The sequence below is a fragment of the Anastrepha obliqua genome, chromosome 1, assembly GCF_027943255.1.
Source record: "Anastrepha obliqua isolate idAnaObli1 chromosome 1, idAnaObli1_1.0, whole genome shotgun sequence".
Taxonomy (NCBI): Eukaryota; Metazoa; Arthropoda; class Insecta; order Diptera; family Tephritidae; genus Anastrepha; species Anastrepha obliqua.
In genome coordinates, this window is record NC_072892.1 from 73,667,236 (window position 1) to 73,691,130 (window position 23,895).

Here is a 23,895-nt window from a genome sequence, read left to right on the forward strand (position 1 = left end):
GAGAATAAATAAATAAATATCTCACAATAATGGTTGCTGGAAGAGAATATGTATTTCAGCAGGACTCCGCACCTGCTCACAAGGCAAAGAAGACTCAGGCTTGGCTCCAGAACAACCTACTCTACCACTGGTCACCAGATTTTTGGCCACCTTCAAGCCCAGACTGCAATCCTCTTGATTATTACGTGTGGGGCACAGTTGAAGTAAAAGTTAACGCGAAGCCTCATAACACTAAGGACGCTCTGAAGACAACCATCGAGGAAGTGATGGCCACAATGGACAAAGAGGAGGTAGCTCGCGCATGTGGGCGCTTCAGGTCCCGGCAGGAGCAGGTAATTGCACGAGATGGAGGTTACATTGAATAATTTTCAACTATGATATGTGCACTCACATTATACAAAATTAAGTGCAAATAAAATTATTTTTGAGTAAATATCCAATAGTTTTGTTTTTAAGTTCAACATTCCGGATTTACCTCGACGGCCCTGCATACACAGGGTTGGCCATCTTAAACTGACCCATGTGATTATTAAAAAAATATGGAAAAAGAAACATTTTTTTGTGTTTCATTGTGAAAAACATTTAATTTAGTTCAAGGAGATTCGTTTACATCACTTTTTGAATATGATATCGCGCAAGTGGTCGCCCTTAGCTCGTATAGCGTAATGTGCCCGTTTTTCGGCGTTTTCCATAGTTTTGGCCAGCGTCTCGGCCGATATGGCGGCTATTTCCCGTCGGATATTGGCCTTAAGTGCGCCTAGTGTCTTTGGCTTGTTGACGTAAACCTTAGATTTCAAATTACAGTAAAAAGTTATAGGGTTACTCAATGGGTCAGTTTAATATGGCCAATCCTGTACATATAGTATGTATGTACATGCGGACGCGAAAGCCATTTTTCGTATTATTAAATATTTTACGATGACTTATGCATTGAAGGGAAGAAAGTAACCGAAAATGGTAGTCCAGGATTACGAGCATATTCCAGATACTCCTACAGTTACCATAGACCCTAGACCAATTTCCATAACTAATTTCCAGTAAGTACCTACCGATTCAAATAAAAGTATTATCCCTACAGTCCTTTAAAACAGCACTAGTAAACAATTTTTCTCTACCCGCTTTTGTTTATGTATGTACATATATTTTTCGCTTGTTGGAACAACGAAATAACTCAAAAAACCAAACAAAATAGCATTCAAGTTTTCAATTCACTATACCGTCACGAGCAAAGGTAAATGAATATTATTTCTATTAAGATAGTGTTAATAGATACCGTTATGACTTTATGACAAGACAAAGCAAGTACCCACGGTCATTTCTGTATACGTAAAAAAACAGCAAACAAGAGATTTGTATGGGGAACTTAAAACCTTGAGCATCATTTGTTTCAATATGGGTAATTAAATTATTTTACTCATGAACTATTTACTGACACCTCGAGGCCAAGCACCAACGTCCTGACCTGTTCAGAGCCGGCCGGCCCTTCAATAACACGCTCAGAAATCATAAAAGCAATAAAAGCATCAAAAAATAACAAAGCTGTTGGACCAGACAACCAGCCAGCAGAAGTTATAAAATTAATCGATGAGGACAATATAAGCTTGCTGGAAAATCTTTTTAATACAATTTATAGCATAGGAGTATATCTAAATGATTGGTTAAAATCTACTTTTATAGCTCTGCTAAAAAGTTCATCGACCAAAAAATGTAAAGACTTTAGGCCCATTAGTCTAGTAAATCATATTCTTAAAATATTTCTTAAAGTTATGCATAATAAAATCTACAAAAAATGTGAATTAGCAATGGGTCGTTCGCAGTTTGGCTTCAAAGATGCCATGGACACAAGAGAGGCATTGTTTTGTATTCAAGTTCTTGTAAAGAACTGTAGGGATGTCAATAAAGATGTATTTATGTCTTTTGTGGATTACGAAAAGACTTTCCACAGAAAGCAGCATGGCACCTTGATGGAAATACTGTGTAAATTAAATATTGATGGAAAAAACATTCGATGTATTGAACATTTTTATTGGAACCAAGTAGCTGAGGTACGCGCTAACAACATAGTAACAAACGACATTGCAATAAATCCATTGTTATTCAATATTTATTCGAACTTAATTTTTCAAGAGGCAATTGGCGATATTCAGAAAGGAATAAAAGTCAATGGGCAATACATAAATAATATACGTTACGCTGACGATAAAACACTTCTATCCAACAACTGGGATGATTTGCAGTGTTTGATCAATATGGGTAATCAGAAAAGCAATTCTTATGGCTTGAGCATAAACATAGAAAAAACAAAATTCATGATTGTAAGCAGAACACAAAATCCGTATTCGAACAATGCCTTCAAAATAGAAAATGAACCTATTGAACGTGTGAACTGCTTCAAATATTTGGGATGCTGGCTAAATCATACATGAAGCCTGGATAAAGAAATAAGGTGTCTCGTATCGAGATATGAAATGTTATGTTTGGTCTGTATTACTATTCATGGGTTCTTAAACTTCCCCCCAACGTTTATTTTGACGATTTATTTTCATTTTCAGCCATTTGGTAGTCGTTTGAAGTAAAAAGTGATTTTTGACGAAAAAATACCGCCATTTTGTAGGTGTACAACCACCTTAATATAAAAAAAAAATGGCGAAAAAGAAACGTTGGGGGGAGGTTTTTTATATGTAAAATATGTGTGCAAAATTTCAAAAGGATAGGTTGAGTAGTTTTCAAATGCCAATGACTACGCACTTTAAAAAAAAAGATTCGAGAAAACCGCGTTTAAAGTTTGTAACGGACAACGCGCGCAACTGCTGCGTCTCGGCAGATGTTTGAGGCGGCTCGGCTTTATGCTCTATAACTTAAAAAGTTTTGCTCGAATTTTAACACGGTATTTTTGAAATGTTTTACTACAATAACATGCAAAACAAAAAAATCGTGTTTTATCCCTTACCCTTAGAGAGGCATATTCCAGTTGTATTAGCAATATACTTTAAATATAATAGTGTAATATAAATAAGTTTGTAATAAGAAATAACTTTAATTAATAAATGTGACCGCCAACATCCATCAGTGGATAGGCAGTTAATCCGCCGCAATTAAACTCACCTCAAACACAACAACGAAAGCCAGCCGACAGGCGAGTATAATATAAAACATGTTAGTTAACTCATATTTTCGGGGTGAGGTAGGTGGTTCACGATAATCGGCATAGCTGAAAATAATAAATAGCAAATGAAATCTGAGAAAACAAGTTCAACCTCCCAAAGACACTCTAAGCTATGCACACTGATCTCGTAATTTTGATGGTTCCTTCAATAGCAGCACAGTAAAGCGGATAAACTATCAGTCTTTTTTTTTCATTTATCTCATTAGACCGACAAGTAACCAATTGCTGAAAACGATTGCTCGTTACATTGCAAGTTACTTGACAGTTGTAAAACAATATTTAAAGCTGCGTATTGTCGTAGTAAAGAGCTTAGTATGAATTCAGTATTTATTAAAAGAGTAGAGCTTACAAGCATGTGGTTATATTTGTACCGTCCCCAGCTAGGCTACGTAATTTTGCCGATTCGCTGATATTATACTCGGACAGAGTAAAATCCAAATAACCGGCAAGAGTGTGGTTACCGTATTCTTGTGCACGATAAACCAAGCGAGGTATGAAGTCCGAAGTAAAAGCAATGATGAATCCCTACAGGATTTAAAAAACAACTTATAAAAAACAAAATAGAAAAAAAAAAAGAAACTGAATGCTCACTTACATTGCTAATCACGCTCAGCTTACTTATGCTGTCTAATATGCGATACCAAACGCCAATATCACGCACACGCTGTGAAACTGGACGCCTATAGTTGGCCAGCAAATTTTTCGCATCCAAACGCATTTCAAAAATATTATTCACTAAGGCGAAGAATGGAGCCAAAGGGAAAGCAGCCACGAACAATGTAACAAACCCATACTGCAGCACTTTGAATAAGAGATAGCATTGGTTAACATAATTTTGTAGGAAAGCAACTGCTTGACATACCCATTTCCAAGTACTCTGGAAATAAGCTACGTGGACCCCAAACCAACAATTTTAAATCACGCAAGTAACGCTCAACTTTTTCCTTATTTACATCCTGAGTTTTTGTGCTGAACAAACGCGACAGACCCACTTGAATAGCCATAATTTTGCGCCATATCTTTGGCATTATCACCTCTAGTATGGAGTTAAAGGCTTGTTTGCCAATCATAATGATTGCCAGCTGAATACAGAGCTCAGTCAAACAGCCACCGGAGGAGCACTAGAATGGATAGATATGATATATTTACATTAAATTTAAAGGAAATGCAAACCAATTTGTGCAAAAAAATACGTACCTCCTCCTGGCGATAGTCAAATATTCTGTTATAATGGCCAGGATGTCCCACAAATTTCCCTTTAAAAAACGCTATGTAAAATATGGATGCATAATAATTTACAAACTGCAATAAATAAATCTTCAGGGTCAATGAATCGTCAAATTGTGTTTGGGTGCGCCACATTTCCCGCTCAGTTAGGTACTCGGCGAGTTGTGTGTACATCTAAAAGTAATAAAGACTCTTACTTAAAAGCACAAAATGAAACTCTTGCAACTTTATCACTTCTTTACATAGTTTAGCACATATAGCAGACACAAGTTAACGAAAGCTGCAGACGCCGTAGCCAACATAATAGCGCTCGAAGTGGTCATCGAAATGGAACCTAATTTAAGTGTTGCCAACATAGACATACGATAAACAACTACCGCAACAAGCGCCACAAAAGCCAAAAATATTAACAGAAACACTGCTGAAACACTAAAAACTGTGGCTGGAAATTTCATGCGCCAAAACGGCACAGTGGGCTCCTTGATATTCGTCACATAATCAATGCGAGTGCGTGTATTTTTCAAGTGTTCCAAACGAGCTAGATACTCTGGACGCGGATGCTCCTCGTGCATATCGAAACCAGTTAAGTCCCAACGATGTGTGATTTCGGCAGAATAACGTTTCCATAACTCCAAAAAGAGTGTAGCCCAAAAGGACATGAAGACGGCAAAGAACACAGTACTGGGATTATCGAAGAGGTAAGTAATTTTGGCATAAAAGCATGTTTCCTTAAGGTACCAGAAATTGCACACATCACATAGCGGGCACATGGTGAGATTTTTAATATGTTCGTTGTCACAAACGTCCTGACTGGAAGTGGAGGGATTTGAATATTTATAATTTAGTATATTATAGTTGAAGCATATGCGGCATACATACACTGGCACATAATCTTTTAATGTTATCAGTGAGTACACAAAGCAGATGACACCAATTAGTGAGGCAAGCAATAGCATATAGGTGTAATAGCCCAACCATGCGAAGTATAATCCTGTAGAAATACAAGTTTGTAAAAATGAATTACTATGGTAAAAAGTAATTTAAATGAAAATTACCAATTTTTACGCCAAAATACTCTTTGACATAGTCCAACGGTTGACAGCGATACCATTTGTTGATGGAGGCCCAGTGTGTGTAGAGGGCTTCCCGCATAGTACCCTTTTCTGTAATTTCGCCCTGAAGTGACAGAAAGGTGGATATTTACATTGAATGCCACTAAGGAAGCTATTACTTATACATATAATCTTCATAGCTCTTATAACTATGTACATATATTTCTAAGTAAAAGTATTATGCAAGGTAAATTTCAAATTGAATTAGAATAACTAAAAGTTCTTTGGCAACAACGCCTATAAATGTTTTGCAATACTTGATCTAATATAGTAAAACACAAAATGGAGTTACACGTGTTTCTTTCTGCGAGATATTTTGCCTGCACATTCGGTCAAAAAAACTTTTTTCACTTCATATACTACTTAACATAATAGTTTCGACATCGTTTCCACAACAGTCAGTTCTACGCTGGCGGACGACCCTTACTTTTATCCGGCCAAAAACGGTCACTTCAGTAACATTCTCGAAACATTTATAGGAAATACGTTGCTACAACAACAAAACAACTCTGTCACAACAATAACAACCAACTTGGAAAGTATTTTATGATGTTGCAACAACACAACAATTGTGCCACATGATCAACAATCATAACAAATCACCCTAAAAGGTGCCCCTACTTAAGTATTTCAGTAAAAAGTTGTATCAAGCTTAAAGCTAATTTTAATATCAGCTCTGTGTAGGATGGTAATTTTTATTTACGCGCGCACTTGTGCAAAAGGGTATTCTAATTTTTCTTCACAAAACTGTTGTATGTAACAGCATAAAGGAATCGAAACAGATATAGACATATCTATACCAAAATACTCAGAATGATGAAAGAAATTGATTTAGCCATGACTTTTCGTCCGCCCGACCGTACGAAAAATTAATATATTTCAATGAAACTTGGTACGCATATTACTCTTTTTTGCCCAAATGTAGGTTGGTATAAGAAATGGGTGAAAGAGGTCAATAACCACGCTCACCTCCCATACAACGATGATTATCAAAAATGATAAATATGAACCTAATATCTTTGTTATAAATTAAACAAAATAACTCAAATTTGGTAAAAGTGAAATGTAAATGCGTTAACCTTGGCAACCACCTAATATAGGGCTATTCAATAGGTGCTCTTCAACTTTTTTCCGATAGGGAGGGCGAACAACGCAATATTTTTTATTTTTCGCTTGTCATTTGTAAACTTCATTAGTATACATTTCATCATGGAACGCTACACACTTGAGCAACGATTGCAAATCGTGCAAATTTTTTATGAAAATAATCGTTCTGTTGCTGCTGCTTTAAGAGCATTACGGCCATTTTACGGTCCATTTAACAAGCCGTCCCGTTTTGGGGTTATGTGAAGTCGTTGGTCTACAGTAACAAGCCGGCGACGATTTGTGAGCTCAGAGCCATTATTGAACGCGAAATTGCTGGAATTTCGGCCGATTTATGCAAAAGAGTGGTCGAAAATTGGGTTCAACGATTGGACTTCGTAAAACGTGCACGCGGTGGTCATGCAAAAGAAATCGAATTTCATACTAAAATATACATATATACATAATAAAAAAAAAAATTGTTAAAAAAGTCAAACCGTTTGTGTTTTATTCAAAAAAGTTCAAAAGTTGAAGCGCTCTTACTGAAAACCCCTATACTTAAAACTCGCCAAAACTCTGATAAAAGTTTTGCGCGCTTCCTATTTAGATCCGACATAAATACTATTGAGATCGGGCAAAATCCATGCCTACTTTTCCGTCCATACAAACTAAATTTTACTAAATTGTGTGCGGACCGACTTTAGTTTAAAGGTTAGGCATCCCACCTGTTCTTAAAAAGAACTCACTGGTGCCAATCGAGACCTATTACGGTTCTCAGGGAAGAGTCTAATTCCATCGACTTCACAAAAAAGTAGGTCCGAGAAATCTGAAATGCAGTTTTTGAAGTGGGAGACTCTATTTCTTCCTTATCCCTTCAGCTCCTTAAGAAATCGTTATGCGGGCTCTACATGTGATGTCCATAACACTAGTTATTAGTCAGTGCACCATTCGAGTTACAAAAATATATTGTCATATCAAACGCAATAACATCAGTGAAGTATTTACCCTTTGGACGTCTGTAATAACGAATAGATTACGCCATCAGTAATATTTTTCTTTTGTATTTCCTTTGGCATATATTAAATCTCTTCTATTTATTCTATCAAAAACTTCCACTCACATCATGCAGCGCATAGGCTGCGCAATAAACATTCGCTTCCACCAAACGATCAATACCGAATGCGCGCGGATCCTTACTGCGCTCCTCGAAATACTGGCGATCCAATATGAATTGTACAACACGTGAACGCACTGAATTAGTAAAGAAACAGCGATGATGGATATCGAATCTAAAATTAAAAGCACAAATAAATTTATATATTAAAAAACGAATAATTTCTAAAAAATATTTCAAACTCACAAATATTCCTTATCACGGCTATAAATAGCGGTAAAACGATACGCGCGTCGTGGAAAGAATCTCTCATCCACATATATGTGTCGCATAAAAAATTGTACAACGCCTTTGAGGCTAGACAGGACGCTTCTGGTGGAGCGATTCACGGCAGACATGCCGGGTATCTAAAATGATATGTAAGCATTTAGTTTTTTTGATTAACAAATATTACAAAATTAGTAAATAAAGCAGTAGAGATCAGATACAGTCGAACGATATAAGAATTTGTCATTAAATAATAAATAAATAAATAGTATAATATTTGCAGCATTGAGTGTAATTGGCGTTCATATTTCAACGGCTACTTTAACAAAAGAACTGAAATGAGCAGAAGCAAGTAAAAGATTTGGAAATCATTTGCCAATAGTTGCAGCATTTTTTATTCTGTTAAATGAAAGCATTTGTGTTGATTTGTAGGTAGATATGTAATTCAGACCTTTCGTGAAAGAAACTGCGCTGCGTGATGCAAACGACTGTATTTGTTGTAAACTGTGCTTCTACAAAGTTCCTGCAATAGTAGTGCATTAAATTGAAATTAAATTATGAGCGGAATATATAGAGTAACTTTTTAAGAAAAAATGTATAGCTTAATATCTAAGTAAGAAGGGGAATATATTAATATTATACAAAATATATTAACAGCGCTAATTTAAGCATTTTCAAAAGCGTTTGTAGTGATCTAAGGTGTAGGTGCACTGAAAAAAGATGGAGCTTATACTTTAAGACTTTTTGTTTTTACCCACACAATAAAGAAACACAAATCCTACATTTTTTCATTTCATTTCATACAATAGCTGAAAACGGAGAAAAAATTCAGATTAAATATAAGAGTAATCGAAAATATTGAATAAACTGAATATTTTGTAAACTAAAATAAATCATAGCCTATAGCCCATAATAGCTCCAATTACAGTTCACCTTTAACTACATATAAACATCCCATTTAAATGCCGTGAATTCCATATAATTGCTGTTGTAAAGCTAATAATTCTCTTTCTTTCGAATTAACAGAAACTAAGCACCAATGCTTAGTAAAAAATGATATCTTAGCAGTGATAGATAATCGTTTTTTGCAAAACACTTTTAGACACAGCAGAGCCGTAACTGTACACATTTCATTCATTTTCTATTTTCATAGCCTGGTGAGAACTATAATAAATATGTTAAAGAAAAGAGACGTCACAGATCCTGCTTCAGAATCATGGTTTCCCCGCCATCATATATTTCGTCCCGAAAAAATGTTGCAGTACTATCAATTGTTAAGCTGCCCCATGCATATAAAGTGGTGCACAAATGACTTGCTTATTACAAAGCAACAAGTCACACATTGCATGTGACACTGTTTGTGAAGACAAAAAGCAATGTAGGCACACAACTTGAACAGCAACGAAGAAAAACTGTCTTCAAAAAGCAATACTACTTCGGCTCTATCGACAGTGCACGAATTGCACGACGCTGCTTATATGCTTGCATGGCAATGGTAGAAAAACATTCTCATACAAGCTTTGCCGAAAGACATCAAGTACAATGTGTGAATTGGTGTCATATGTATGTATGTACGTAGTGTGTATTAGCACACCTTCGAGATGTATGAAAATTGCAAACATACACATTTCTTCGTTCTCCGCGCACTTTTGCGTATTAAGGGGAGAATATTAATAAATAACGGTAAACTTTCGATGAATAATTTTTAAAGCTATTGAAGTTATGAAATAAGAAAGCTTTTAGTAAACTTTAAATCCAATAAAGTGCGCAGAAGAATATTTGCAGGCAAAGTGTAAGTTACATTCAAATATTAACCAGAATTTAATTTTTATTCTACAAAACCATCATACCAAACATTAACTGCCTATTTGATTTTAAAATATCAGGAATTCATGTAAGTAATATAAATAATCCACATTTGACACAATTCACTTGTTTGAATTGAATTGTTTTTCATTGCCTTTCAGTGTCATTGCTTTTCTTGCTATCTTGCCGAAATATGTGTGTAGTGACAATGCTGAGAGAGAAACAAGTCATACAAAAGCATGATTTGGTTTTCTCTCTAGCTGCTATTGCCTGTTACTGTTAGTTGAGAACAAAACACTGCATTGTTGTGTGAATTTAGCAAATGACTTGAAAGCACATATATGTCGACTTGTGCACCACTTTAGTCCATAACAAAACAAATATTTGTGACGAATACATAAAGTTCATAAAACTGATTTTTTAGTTATGCTACAAAAGTCATGATATCATTACGGAAAGAAAATGTTAGATGCAGCAAAAATTTTGAGTTTAAAGCAAGACCAGTAATTTTGACTGGTTTGGTAAATCTAGTGTTAAATGGTGTGCGTTTAACTTATCGGACATGTGCTGCAGATTACACAGGCCGACAGCATCTCAGACCCAGAAACCGGACTATAAATTTTTGGAAGGATTTTGATGCGATGAATCGAAATCTGGCTTCAAAATTGCTCTATCAGCTCTGGTTTTCGATATATCCTAACCTAAAAGTGCAAAACACACCGTTTTTGCCCATATTTGAGGTTATATAGCCTTGCATCATAAACCTTCGGAAATATATAGTCTGGTTTCTGGGTCTGAATGTTGGTTAAATTTTGTCGGCCTGTGTTATTTTAACATTTTATAGCGGTCTAAATTGCGAGTATAAAATATCTGTGGCATGGGGATTTTGCAGGATAACGACCCTAGTTGAATCAAATCGTGTAAATAAATAGTTCAGCGAAAATCACCCTATCTCAGCCCCATAGAACAACTGTGAGAGTATTGAATAAGCGGATTGGTAGCTGCTAAGGACGAAATAAAGAGCTCGGAAGAAAAGTCAGGGAATAATGGTACTAAATAACGCCGGCAGCATGTGGGAATCCCATTAATTCTGTCAATCATTGATGTATTGATAGGGCAGTTCGTGCTAACTTACAATAATTTCGTTTCAATAATAATAGTATGGAAAGATAAAATATTTCCCTTTTATATCTGTCTCGATTATTTTCCCCAATGCTGAAATACAATCAATTTACATTTAAAGTTCTATTTTTCTGAAGTTTTATTCATATTTCTTTAAACAAGGGTAATAGATTAAATATAATATTTGCATACGAATTGAATTTTAAGATTTCATAGGATGAAATTTTGTAAATAAATATCTTTCAACTGTTTTTATCATTTTTTCAATACTGTGTGTGTATACCAAATACAATGCCTTAAAATATTTGTCTTCAAATTAAAAAATATAAATAACTAGCTGTACCCGGCGCGCGTTGCTACGCCAACAACTAAAATAAATTTAAGAAAAGTAACTTTAAAGAAAAATCAGTACACAAATATTCAATTCATTCTAAACCATTTTATTGATTTGGTTTATTTCGAAAAAAATGTGACATTACAAAGTTCAGTTTCAATTCGATGTTTATTGAAGTGCTGTAGGAAATATTGTGTTATTTCTTGTTTTTCCTTCTGGTGCGTAGACGAATAGATCAGAAGGTTTTCCGGCACGTGAGCAAGCCACATAGAGCTGTCCATGTGAGAAGCATGGATTCTCCAAATTTAATCCCCACACTTGTAACGATTCTCCTTGTGCTTTGTTAATAGTCATTGTGAAAGCGAGTCGCACCGGGAACTGTAAACGTGTGAATTCGAATGGCATATCTGTCGGGACCATTGGGATACGTGGCAACAGTACGTCTACACCTTTAAATTGTCCAGTCAAAATTGTTGCCTCGATAACATTGTTCATCATTTTCTTGACTGAGAGTCTGGTTCCGTTGCAAAGTCGTGGTGGATTTATGTTTCGAAGAAGAATGATGGGTACGCCAATCTTCAATGTAAGAACGTGCGGCGGCATGCCTGGCAAATCAAGCGAATTCAAGAATTCAGTTGGATATTTGACAATCTCGTCTTGATTCTCCACAGTATCGATGGACTTATATGTTGTCGTTTCACTGGGTATTCCATGCTGAATGGTAAAGTTGATGGTATTGACATCGATGTTTTTGCTTGCTAATATAGCACGCGTACTGAGCCACTGATGGTTTTTGTATAATAGTTTTGTGCAATGTTTGGGAAAACTTTTTGCACCAATTCGTCGATGCTCTCTGTGATCTTACAGAAGTTTGCTGGCAGGTGATACATTGTGTAGATTCATCAATTTCCACTCGCCCATTTCCAATATCCAGTAATTGTTTTGCAAAATTTCCAGCCGATGCATCCCGTTGTAGTTGTACACGCATATTAGTTTTCAACGTCAATTTCTGTAAACGACGCCATAGAACTGATGATTTAAGACATGCATTAAGCTCATCAGCGGGTGTTGAACGTGGTATAATGGGCAGTGTTTGTCGAAAATCACCAGACAATAAAATGAGTGCGCCACCGAAGATCCGTCTGTTTCCTCTCAAATCTCGCAGTGTACAGTCATGCGCTTCCAATGCTTTCTTGTGAGACATTGTACATTCGTCCCATATGATAATTTTATACGTTTGGAATACTTTTGCCATCTCAGAGTTTTTGCTGATGTTGCATGTTGGTGCCTCAGTGTTTTGCAAATTCAACGGCAGTTTCAATGCTGAATGCCCTGTTCGGCCACCATCCAAAAGAGTTGCCGCAATTCCAGATGATGCAATAGCCAGTGCAATATTATTTTGTGATCGTATGGTTGCCAAAATTAGTAAAAGAAGAAAAGTCTTGCCTGTACCACCGGGCGCATCGATGAAAAACAGTCGACCGCTTTGTTCTGTGATTGCACGCATAACTCTGTCAAACGCAATGCGTTGTTCTGGAATCAACTGCGGAAGATTTGTGCTAACGAATGTCCCCAGTGTTTCTCGTTGAAAATCACGATTGAAAAGGTTGTTTTGCAGGTCGGTTTGAAGCAGGCATTCCCAGTTACCTCAGTGCCTTGTTAGCGATTGTCAAACATATGTCTTCAATCAAAATCTATGTTACATCCATGAACATGTCATATTCGTTTCCTCTGTGTAAAAATACATGGTCATACTAATTTTTATGACAATCGGTTGAACGGGGCAGAAGTTGCTACTCTGCAGCGCCATCTGGTGGCGAGTGGCATCAATGAGCATATCCTACAAACCTTCTCCGTGGAAAAATACATATATATACCAATTTTTATAATAATCGGTCCAGTAGTTTTTGAATTCATCGATGGCATACGGACAAACATTCATTTTTATATATTATACAAGAAGAAGATTTACGCACAAGTAAATAAGTATTTATTTGTAAAACGTTTCAAATAGATTTCATTTTAATTTGCCTTTCGATTTGGAAAGAAATATAATGGTTAAGGTTAAGCAAATGGTACATAAAACTTTAATATGTATAAAGCACTGGATTAGTATTTTACTAATCCTTTATTGAGAAGACACATTTAGTGCTGTTTAGTGCATACTTATGAAACCTAGAATAAAATAATTACACATTTGTTAAAGTTGGAACAAAGTGAGTACCAAGATGATTTTTCAACTGACCGGAGTTTCCGATTTTTATTCAAATATTATTAATTTATTACGTATTACGAATTATTTTTTTACTTATCATTGTCCTCATATAAAGTGTTGAGAAATTTTATACAGCAGTTATGAGCCCTTGAACTCTAAATAATCAAAGCGAATCCTTAACAAACGTCATTCGATTATTCTATAGCTAAAGGGGTTGTTAGGTTCTTTTTTATTTAAACGAAATTATATCGTCCATCGATATTCTCTCATTTGTTATGATCCCTTACTTTCTCGTTATCTATTTTATTAACATAAGTACGACAATTCTAATTGTGTATGTAGATGGCTGATTTATAAATTAATACGCTTTTAGCCCTAATTAAGATCTATTAAGATTAACCACACTGTGGTGGAAGGACAGAATGTTGAACAGCTGTCTGGCTTAGATGCAACAACCTGATAAGGTTCCTGAAACGCACAGACTGGATATAGTCATGCTGTCATGCAAGTTGGTAACGAGGATGTGGCAACAAAATGGTGCGGAAGCGCTAGTTGGATTCTGGAAGAATCATCACTCAAACCAACCAACTACACTGTGCTCCTGCTATTTAGTACGTTTCTCATTCTTTTATCAGAACATTGTTGCACTTTTTGCCAATAATTTAGTAAATATTTAACACTTGAATACAATGTAAGTAAACCGCTACAATACTATTTTCCTACTAATATAGTTTAGATGAAGTTGTATGTTATGATAAGTGGAAAGAAATATATATGTGCATTAGGGTATCACACCAAAAGAGTAGCGGTTTTTCCACTGGAATTATAAAATTGATTACCTATTAAGATTTCCATCAAAATACTTCTGAAAAATATTAAGTTTTACAACCACCGAACCCCAAACCAAGCAATTGATATATATATAATTGGCGCGTACACCATTTCTGGGTGTTTGGCCGAGCTCCTCCTCCTATTTGTGGCGTGCGTCTTGATGTTGTTCCACAAATGGAGGGACCTGCACTTTCAAGTCTACTCCGAAAGGCAGATATTTTTTATAAGGAGTTTTTTCATGGCAGATATATACTGGGAAGTTTGTCATCGCCTGTCTAGAGTCGTCCGCTATTAAAACAAACTTTTTCTATCATTTGGTATTTTACGATCACAGTGGGTTTTGAATCCATGCCTTACCGAATAGTAGTCACGCACTAACTACGACCGACGCCACACCATTATACATGTCGACATACCGACGGCCGCTATACATATATACATATATACATATATATACATATATACATACATATATACAATCCAACGTTCTTATATTACAATGAAGGTAAGAAAAAATGCATTCCATAAACAAAATTATTACAAACAGGCCCCACTTCATCTATTACATATTTATTTCTTACCTCCTTCATTGGCATACGCAGCTTTAATATTTCAGCATAGCAACGCAGCACATCCAGTGGCGCATGTACCTATAACCGAAAATAAAAACAATAGGCTCAATTGTGATCGAATTGAATTATTTTGAATTCACCTTCACAAAATGTATTTGCTGCTGCTCCTTATAGTCCACCTCCATCTGTAATCCATTCTCCAACAGATTGGCTTCGAATTTGTACCGTTTATGTGAGTTAAGCGCTTCCTGACCTGCATCCGGGTCCACTTTGAAGGCAAGCACAAAATCAATCGAACGCACACCATCCGCAAAGAAAAGTGTTTCATTATATTTGATTGGTGGACAACAGTCTTCTTCGTTTACAAAATTACTCTCTAAAATATTATTATCAGTCATTGGCGCTAAAGGTGTTGTGTAATTTGAGCTATTCGTATATGGACTGTTATTACATTTATAATGCCGATTTTTTTTTGCTGAGTTGTTGTGGTTATGTCGAGATGCCTCGGCGTCGAGTGTCAGACTTGTGCTGTGTTGAAGTTTTCTGTAATAAAAGAGAAAAAATCAAATTAGTAATAACTTTGAGCAATAAAGTGCAATCTCTCTAGGTTTAGTACAAAGCCTTTCACCACTTAGTATGCGAATGCTGAGCGTAAAGTACTAAATGAGCAACTTGAGATTTTCATTAACACCATTATGAAAAAATTCGCACATACTGAATTAACTATTTACCACACCTTACATACTCCTGCTGTTCCCACTTTAGGAATTTTTTGCTTGCCTTTGTGTGGGTATGGGCGGGAGTGCTTATGACCCATTAAATTGTGTAAGTAATAACTCGGGTGCCACGGCAGACATCGATGCACAGCGTGACACCACTTTTAATACTTTTATTGTCATTGGGGAGTTGCCCTAATATGTTTATCGTCCATTAATATGTCTTAAATATACACGTACGTAGGTCTATGCGTATTCACAACAAGCTGCCTATCTACCACATAGCGTGTTTAACATGCATTATTTTAATACAAAATACAGTATTTGGCCAATGAATTATGAAATTAAGAAACTTCTTATGAATACGAGGTGTGTTCAACAAATAAGATGAAGGTCTTAAATTTCGCGGGCTAAGTACATTTGATAATATTTTTTTTATGTTGGGTCACTCGTCCCGAGGATATGTTCACGGTTTTAGCAATATAGCATGTTTAGTTTGTTTGTGAGAAGCATAAATAAGACAAATGTTTTGCGTGTTCGGCGATTTTCTGCGATCGACTTTTTGGCTCTCCTGGACTCTTCCATTGGAACGATTGGGCTTTGGATTCGATGTCATAACCATATACCCATGATTCGTCACCAGTTATGGCCCTTTTATGCAAATCTGGATCATCGTTGACATCATTCAACAATTCCTGAGCGATGCTCATGTGACGTTGTTTTTGGTCAAAATTCAGCAATTTCGGAACGAACTTCGCTGCCACACGCTACATGGCCAAAATTTCCGAAAATATTGCATGGCATGATTCTCCATAACCATTTTCTTCACTTTTTCAACATTTTCATCGGTTGTTGATGTGATGTGGCGTCCAGTACGAGCGTCGTCATTCACATCTTACTTAATTCCATTTTTTACACAAAATTTGATGCAGCTTCTTTGACCCATTTTTTTGATAGCAAAAAATCGCCAATCGCCCATGTTACCTTTAGGTGAAATGACTCAGTCATCTCGTTAAGAGATGTGAGGCATTCCATGGCTACCTTGGAGGTTGTCGACTGTTTTGTGAGTAATTTTATCGCCGCTTGGCTATCAGTGAAAATGGAGATATCATTTCCGGATATTGCATCACACTGTATCAGTGTCGCGGCTTTCATTATTGCCATCAGTTCAGCCTGAAAGACACTACAGTAGTCGAGGAGCCGAAAACTGAAGGAGGTCCCCAGATATTCGGAGTATACACCTCCGCCCACCCTGCCCTCGTAAACGCTGTAATGGTTTTACCGACCATCATCCGTGTTTGACCACTTACTTAGAGTGTTCATCCTTATTGCCGCACTGCGTGCGTTTTATATTGCCTGCAGGTCTACCGGAAGGAAGTTTAATGTCGCAGGCAATGGCAAAACCTCCCGAGTGTATTTCTGCCATGAAAAAGCTTCTCATAAAAAATATCTGCCGTTCGGAGTCGGCTTGAAACGTAGGTCCCTCCATTTGTGGAACAACACGCACACCACAAATAGGAGGAGGAGCTCCGGCAAACACCCAAAAAGGGTGTACGCGCCAATTATATATATATATATATATATATATACCGAGGTGCAACCACTATTAGAGAAAACTTGTTTCTTCATTTTCGAACCTGCGCACTTCCGAATGAGGGAGTGACAGACTGTTGAACCATAAAAGGTTACCCACAAATGAAATAAAGTTTAAATATAAAGGCTATCCCCAACGGGATACACCTAAAACTTCAATGACATCACGAAAAATTCAAAGTCACTTATTTTATTTTTTGCTAGTTGTATTTAGAGTTTGTAATATTGTTTTACGTTTGTACTTCATTGAACAGATACTGTAGTTCCAACCCAGCTGCCTCTTTCTAATGCCAATGCTCTTAGCACGTTTCAAGTTCCTAAAGGATTACTGTATGCCTTTACCACATTTACATGAATAACACTTTGTCAAGTTTTTTCTTCCATGAGCTAATCCATTTAATCGGCGGAAGTAGTGTGAATACGCTCAGCATACTATGCAATATGTAGTATCGGATGTTTTTTAAGAGCCTGAGAACTTAAAATGATAATACAAAACAGAAATATGGTTGGAATATTTTATTATAATCTGACAAATAAATTCATAGCATTTATTTTTTGAATTTTTTTGATACGAATTACATGGCCCATTCAATCGGTCCACGTAGTCGAAAGACAAAGGCTAACAAGTTGAGAACGACGAAGAATTGACACTTCGGCGTCTTCTTCAACACCTCGAAAACAGATTTTTATTTTTATTTTTTCAAAGTAAATTTCCAAAATTTGGAACCGTATTTTGGCGTTAAGCGATTCATGATGACTTGCCGAACCCTACTAAACAGAAATATACCACTTTCAGCTGTCAAACCATAGTTATTAATATCGATAGTTCTCATGGAACCAAAAAAATACCCGATACAATAAATTTTCAATGCTTTCATAGCGTGTGGCACTGTAGTTCATAGATTGGAACAGACATTCATACAGCAGACACTACAACAGGCACCCTTATGCCGGAACATACAAACACAAATTTTATTGCTAGTTTTTTTTATATTAGTTTTAAAATCATTTGCCTAGAAATAGATGCAAGAAAATTAAAAAAAATCAGTCTAACATTAAACATATGTTTTTATTTCAGACCGGTTTCAGATTTTTTTGGTAGTAGAAATCGAGAAATCGAAGTATTAAAAGGCCCTTTAAAGTTGTTGTTGTTGTTGTAGCAGCGTGTGTAACAGTCCTTGGCCGGATATAAATCCGGGTCGTTCCGGCAACGTAGAACGGACTGTTGTGGGAACGTAGAGATAGTACTTCTGCGCTGTCAGTAAAAATTGGCTGAATGAGAAAATGTACATACGTATTTTCTAAGATTTTTTGTAAAACGTAACAGGTAATATTTAAAGGAATTAACCAACAAACCCTCGCTGTTGCATAAAAGTGAAAATTTGTTGAATATTCTCTATATGCAATTTACTCAGAGTTTAAAGATGCTGCCCCGTAATCGTAATGATAATATCATCGGCGTGGGTTGTTATCTTTCCACATAAATTTCGCGCTAAGTGGAACATGTGTTAATAACACATACAGAATGCCAAAGCAAAATACGAGTGACGAATTCCATAAATTTATATTAGGCGATCACATTTGCACACAATATTTATTTACTTGTACAAATGATACGTGGCGTGCTCAAAAATACAAGATTTAAAAAAAAACGTACTGAAGAGTGAAATAAAAAAGGAAAATTGCAAGTACAATTTCATAATATTCGTGTTTTCAAGTTAAAGTAAAAGTAAAAGCACAGTAACACAAATATAGGGTGGGCCATGTAAAATTTGCTTTTTGAATCGGCTATAAAAAAAAAAACTAATCAATATTTTTTCAAACTTTTTTTTTTATTTTGAAGATTGAACATTGTCATTTATGAATGAAAAATAATATTGTTCACATGACTGCCACGACTGGCATTACAGTAGGCCATTCGATCAACTCAATTTTTAAGCACATTTTCGATTTTTTGGGCTCCAATTTCATGAATGGCAACTTCGATTTCGTGTTTTAAAGCATCAATTGTCTCTGGATGGTTCGCATAGCATTTGTCCTTAACGGCTCCCCACAAAAAATAGTCCAACGGGCTTAAATCACAGCTCCGAGGCGGCCAATTGATATCGGAATTCAAAAACGGTAGCCAAAAGTTCGAGTGTAACTTTGGCAGTCTAACAAGTTGCACCGTCCTGTTGAAACCAAATGTCGTCCATGTCATCCTCTTCAATTTTTGGAAACAAAAACTTGTTGAGCATGTCACGGTAACGCTCGCCATTTACTGTAACCGCGGAAGAAGAAGAAGACTCACCACTTTGGAAATAAGTCTTCAATATTTCCCAATTTCGTTCAGGCGCATAGCGTCCCATTTCGTAAATGTCAAACCTTTAGGTAAATTATGAACACATTTGACATGTCATTTGTGTTAGCATTCTTAAAAAAAATAGGTGGTTCAAAAAGCAAACGCTATATGGCCCACCCTGTATGTAGATGAGAATGGCAATTAAAAAAAGCGGGGGCGCTATCACTAATAATACCACGAAAACCTCACACACAAGTGGCGCAAAGAATCGACAGTAATAGTAATATTATATTATAAAAATATAATATTAACTCGGCGTGGAAATAGGCACGCCTCAATGGACTCGATTTATCTACACTTTAGACGTTAAATTTCACGTGTTTTTATTTTGTATTCATTACACTGAACGTTGATCCGATGATTAATTGGCGAAATAGTTATGAATCAGAAGACATTGCAGCAATTAACATCGTATCTTGGGGTTTTTTTTCACCAGAATATTTTTTTAACATACATACATGTGAATGCTAGCACTGATCGCTTTGATATTACATGCTATAATCTACGTCTGTTTTGCATGTTAAACTACTTTATCGCTTATACAAATAAAACTCTCAAAAGTGCGTTCTCTCTGAATTCATAAAAACTTTGCAAATACCGAGGAATACTGGTGAAAAATTCTTACAACAGCATAGTACCCGCAACTAAGTTAACAAACAAGTCGAATGAACAAACATATTAGTGTTGTCGAAGACGTTTCACTACAGACTGAGAAAATTTTAATTTTCGCTGGACGCGAAACAGCTCACTCGCAGCTCACTCTGGGGTAGAGAGAAACGCGCGCTGCTAATACTGCGTTAGCATCCAAAATTATGTATGTAAAAGTGTACACCCGTTTGTACTTATATTACCGATAGGAGTATTAAGCTAATGGAAACATTGGCCCATAGAACAGCTGTTATTCACATTGATTCAGTGGTCCTCCCAGCTTACAGACGGACAACGAAGTATGTCTAGCTGTGGATGATTGTCTGTTTTTTGCAAAATAAAATTCAATGAACTGCGCTGTCTTCCGCATGTTCGTGCATATTGTATACAGTGGTGTGCGATGAATTAGAATATAACACAGCAGTCGGTTCTAAATTCCCGTAGCGACCCGGACTTATATCAAGTAGCATTTCATGGAGGAGAGAATATAGAAGGTGCGGCTAATATCATACCGTTAAACGACTCTCAGCGACATTGAAGAAATCAGCTGATTTCCTGGAAGGAGATGTGACAGCGGGTATTTTACAGCAAAGGTGGGAAAAAACAGAGATTGTGTTAGTAACACACAAAAAAATCAGCACAGGCACTACTCATGTTAGTTCGTTGCCGTCTGCACAACGACTGAATAATTGGAAGCCTGATTGTATTCAACCTCACTTTACACATTTTCTTTTTATTTCAATTGCCTCTCTCTATGTCGAATCCCCTATTACGTAACGTAATATACAGGGTGAACGATATGAAGTGTTACCTATTCAAAACACCATAACTTTTTTGTGTGAAATCAGTTTTTATTGATTTCAAAGACAAAATTGTTCAAAAATGATTACAATTCTCGTCAATCTTGCTCATGAGTCCGTTGCAGTTCAGTTGCAATAGCTTGAAGTTTCGCGGGACTATGGTCGTAACTCGGGGGGTGAGGGATGCGTGATGTTGTCTACGTTGGTCCTGCTGTGCGTTCCGCAAAATTGGTAGTGGCCTGATGTTGACTGGCGGCCGCGCCACTGGGGGCGGTTGCGGGTGCAGAGCTCTGCAGCAGGGGGCAACGAAGTGGCGTGTCCACTCACGTGGTGTGCAGGCCGGAGCACCTCCGAAAATGACACCAGCCACTGCAAGAATTGCATTGGACAGTTGTCAAGTTCCGAGGAACTACGGTCTGACACACGGAGCAGTGTGCGGGGTGCGGGGGACTGTGGTAGGAGCAGGAGGGTTGTGGGTCAGAGAGGGAGTTGTGTTGCTCGTGGGGGCTCCTTACCGTTGAGGTGTTGTTGGTGGCGGCAGTTTGACGTGCCGGCACTGAGAGCAGTATCGCAGTTGAGGCAGCGGCCGCCTGTGGGCGGGAGCAACACGTGGCCACATACCTTGTGGACCACTCCCTGTGAGTCTTAAGGCCTGAGCAGGTCTTAAGATGGCACCACCCGTTGCACTTACTACACCTAACCGAGGTGGAGTTCGGGTGGAGCCGTTTGTGGCAAACGCAGCAGTAAAATACTTCTGGTCCGGGGTTGGGGTCGCCGCCAGCCCGGATGAGAAGTATTTTGAGCATTCCATTTCCCCGTTATTCGTATTCGTTAATTCACCTGCCGTTGCCATTGTTGCTTTTGTTTCAGCTTTTGTATCAACTTCCTTGATTATTATTTTTTTTTTTTTGCTGGTGTATGCTTTACTTTGACCATTACAACTTATCGGCGTTTCAACTTCGTTCTTTTGAGCACGTAATAACTGCTCAAAGAGTAGGACGACGAGAGCATAGCCAAAATCCATATAGATTTTTGTCGTCAATTCGCGCACACAACAACAATTGAGCGAGTTATTTCTATGATTTTTCCACTTGATATTGACAGCATCAACTCGCGTCACTACAAACAACTGCTCTTACTATCACCAACTACGTATATTCACTGTACTGATACCACGCGTCGTTGCATGCATTGCTCAAAACTACACACTTTTTGCAAAGTTCAGACACGTACGCGACACTTTTCTATTGGCTTACAAGCGGTTGAGCCCCCAAATGAAAAAAGAGTATTTAATTATAAAAATGGACCATATTACAGAGTATTGTATTAAAATAAAAATGAATATTCAGCTCTCGTGCTCCACTGCGACTTTCCGCTTCAGCTGTGCGCCGACTACTACCTCTACCGCCAAAAACTGTTTATTTCTCTCGCTGTATCAAAACGTATACTCCGTCTTACATATACATATATATATATATACTAGCTTTAACCCGCGGCCCCGCTCGCGTAGGAGTAGTTTTGAGGGATTAGGATATGTATATAAAAGAATTACAAACAATAATTTCGTAGAAAATAATTTTTTATTAATAACCATAATATTACAATACCCGGCATCCGTTGCTATGCCTCATTGAATAAAATTAAAACAACCAATCAGAAAAACATCAAGCAAAATTATTTTTATTCATTTTCTATCTCAAACCGTTTTTGAACTTTGCATTTGGGTCATAGTTGAACAGCTTATGCGGATTATGAAGTCTAGAGTGTGCTATAAATAGTGGGAAATGGGAAAAACTAAGATTTTTTAGATTAAATTTAAGCAAATATTCGATTATTAGTGACGAATGAGAGTGGTGGCGCGGCCTGGGGCCTGTGGGAAGCGAGTTCCATCATAAAAACATGCCTATAACCTTCATTGGGTGAAAATATGAATGTATAAAAATTTTTACGTCAATTGGTGTTGTCGTTTCGTAGTGATGCGCGGACAACGTACAGAAATTCAGCTTTATAGTATAGATATCTATATATATAAAAATTAAGCCGAAAAAAGTGTGCATTTGTCTCCGGTAATCTCAGCAACGCGTGTAAGGAAAACAATGAAAGTTTCACACATTGTTGGTGTTGCTTTGGCAAAGGTTTCTGTGAAGTTTGGTTAAAATCCGATAACGCGTATGTGTGCGGTGCGTCGGTTAAGTGAGTGTGTTTTTGCTATTTGCCGCACGTATTTTTTGTGCCGCACATAGCATTCATTAGAATTGAATACATTTTGGTCGTGTGTGTCTGGGCCGATTATTATGAAATTGGGTATATATATATATTTTTCCACGGTGAAGGTTAGTATAATATGCTTATTGATTCCACTCGCCACCAGGTGGCGCTGCCGAAGGCCAAAACGAGGACCCGGGTAACCCTAGGATGTGTTTTAACATTGTGGGTATCAAATCAAAGCTACTGATGAGTGCTTTAATACAGAGCAGATCTCTGAGTGTCCAGGGTCTCGAGATATAGCCGAAAAGGTGGACCACGGTACCCTTGGATGTGTTTGTACAATATGGGTATCAGATGGAAGCAGTTGATGAAAGCTTTTAAGTGAAGTAATTTTTACTGCCCGTTTCCGGGATAAAGAAAGGAGATGGAGCTGGAGATGGAAGAGGAAAAGGATTAGCTACAGGAAGAGGAAGAGGAAGACCACTTATTATTAAAAATTAAAAAAAAAATTCTAAAAAAATTTTAAAATGTTACATATACGCTTATTATATAAACGTTAATCTGAAGTCAGTTATAGTGTAAAATTCATTGTATCATTGCCGGCGTAATTGGTGATCGTTTCCTTAATTTTTTGCAGAAAGGTTATGCTAATAAGAGATATTTCCTATATCATTCATATATTTACGTATTACCTGTGCACTCACAAATATGCGGTTGAAGCAAATATATGTCAGTTTTTT

The 23,895-nt window shown here is 37.0% G+C and overlaps 1 protein-coding gene across 5 annotated transcripts in view; it reads right to left on the minus strand.

Moving 5' to 3' along the window:
* LOC129236404 (anoctamin-1) overlaps positions 1-23,895 on the minus strand; it is a 43,986-nt gene that overhangs the window by 17,325 nt on the left and 2,766 nt on the right. Inside the window, exons 1-14 of one of the 5 annotated variants that reach the window (XM_054870779.1) lie at positions 20,098-20,194; positions 14,990-15,392; positions 14,859-14,927; positions 8,421-8,492; positions 7,949-8,109; positions 7,709-7,877; positions 5,449-5,569; positions 5,273-5,384; positions 4,636-5,203; positions 4,364-4,567; positions 4,029-4,287; positions 3,762-3,967; positions 3,516-3,691; positions 3,106-3,211 (exon numbers count right to left, since the gene is read on the minus strand). In XM_054870779.1, coding sequence (XP_054726754.1) covers positions 3,106-3,211; positions 3,516-3,691; positions 3,762-3,967; positions 4,029-4,287; positions 4,364-4,567; positions 4,636-5,203; positions 5,273-5,384; positions 5,449-5,569; positions 7,709-7,877; positions 7,949-8,109; positions 8,421-8,492; positions 14,859-14,927; positions 14,990-15,247 — 2,481 coding nt within the window. In that variant the 5' untranslated portion in view covers positions 15,248-15,392; positions 20,098-20,194. Of the gene's footprint in view, positions 1-3,105; positions 3,212-3,515; positions 3,692-3,761; positions 3,968-4,028; positions 4,288-4,363; positions 4,568-4,635; positions 5,204-5,272; positions 5,385-5,448; positions 5,570-7,708; positions 7,878-7,948; positions 8,110-8,420; positions 8,493-14,858; positions 14,928-14,989; positions 15,393-19,957; positions 20,025-20,097; positions 20,195-23,895 lie in introns of those variants that run through there. The other 4 variants (XM_054870778.1, XM_054870780.1, XM_054870775.1 and 1 more) reach the window with 4 other exon arrangements.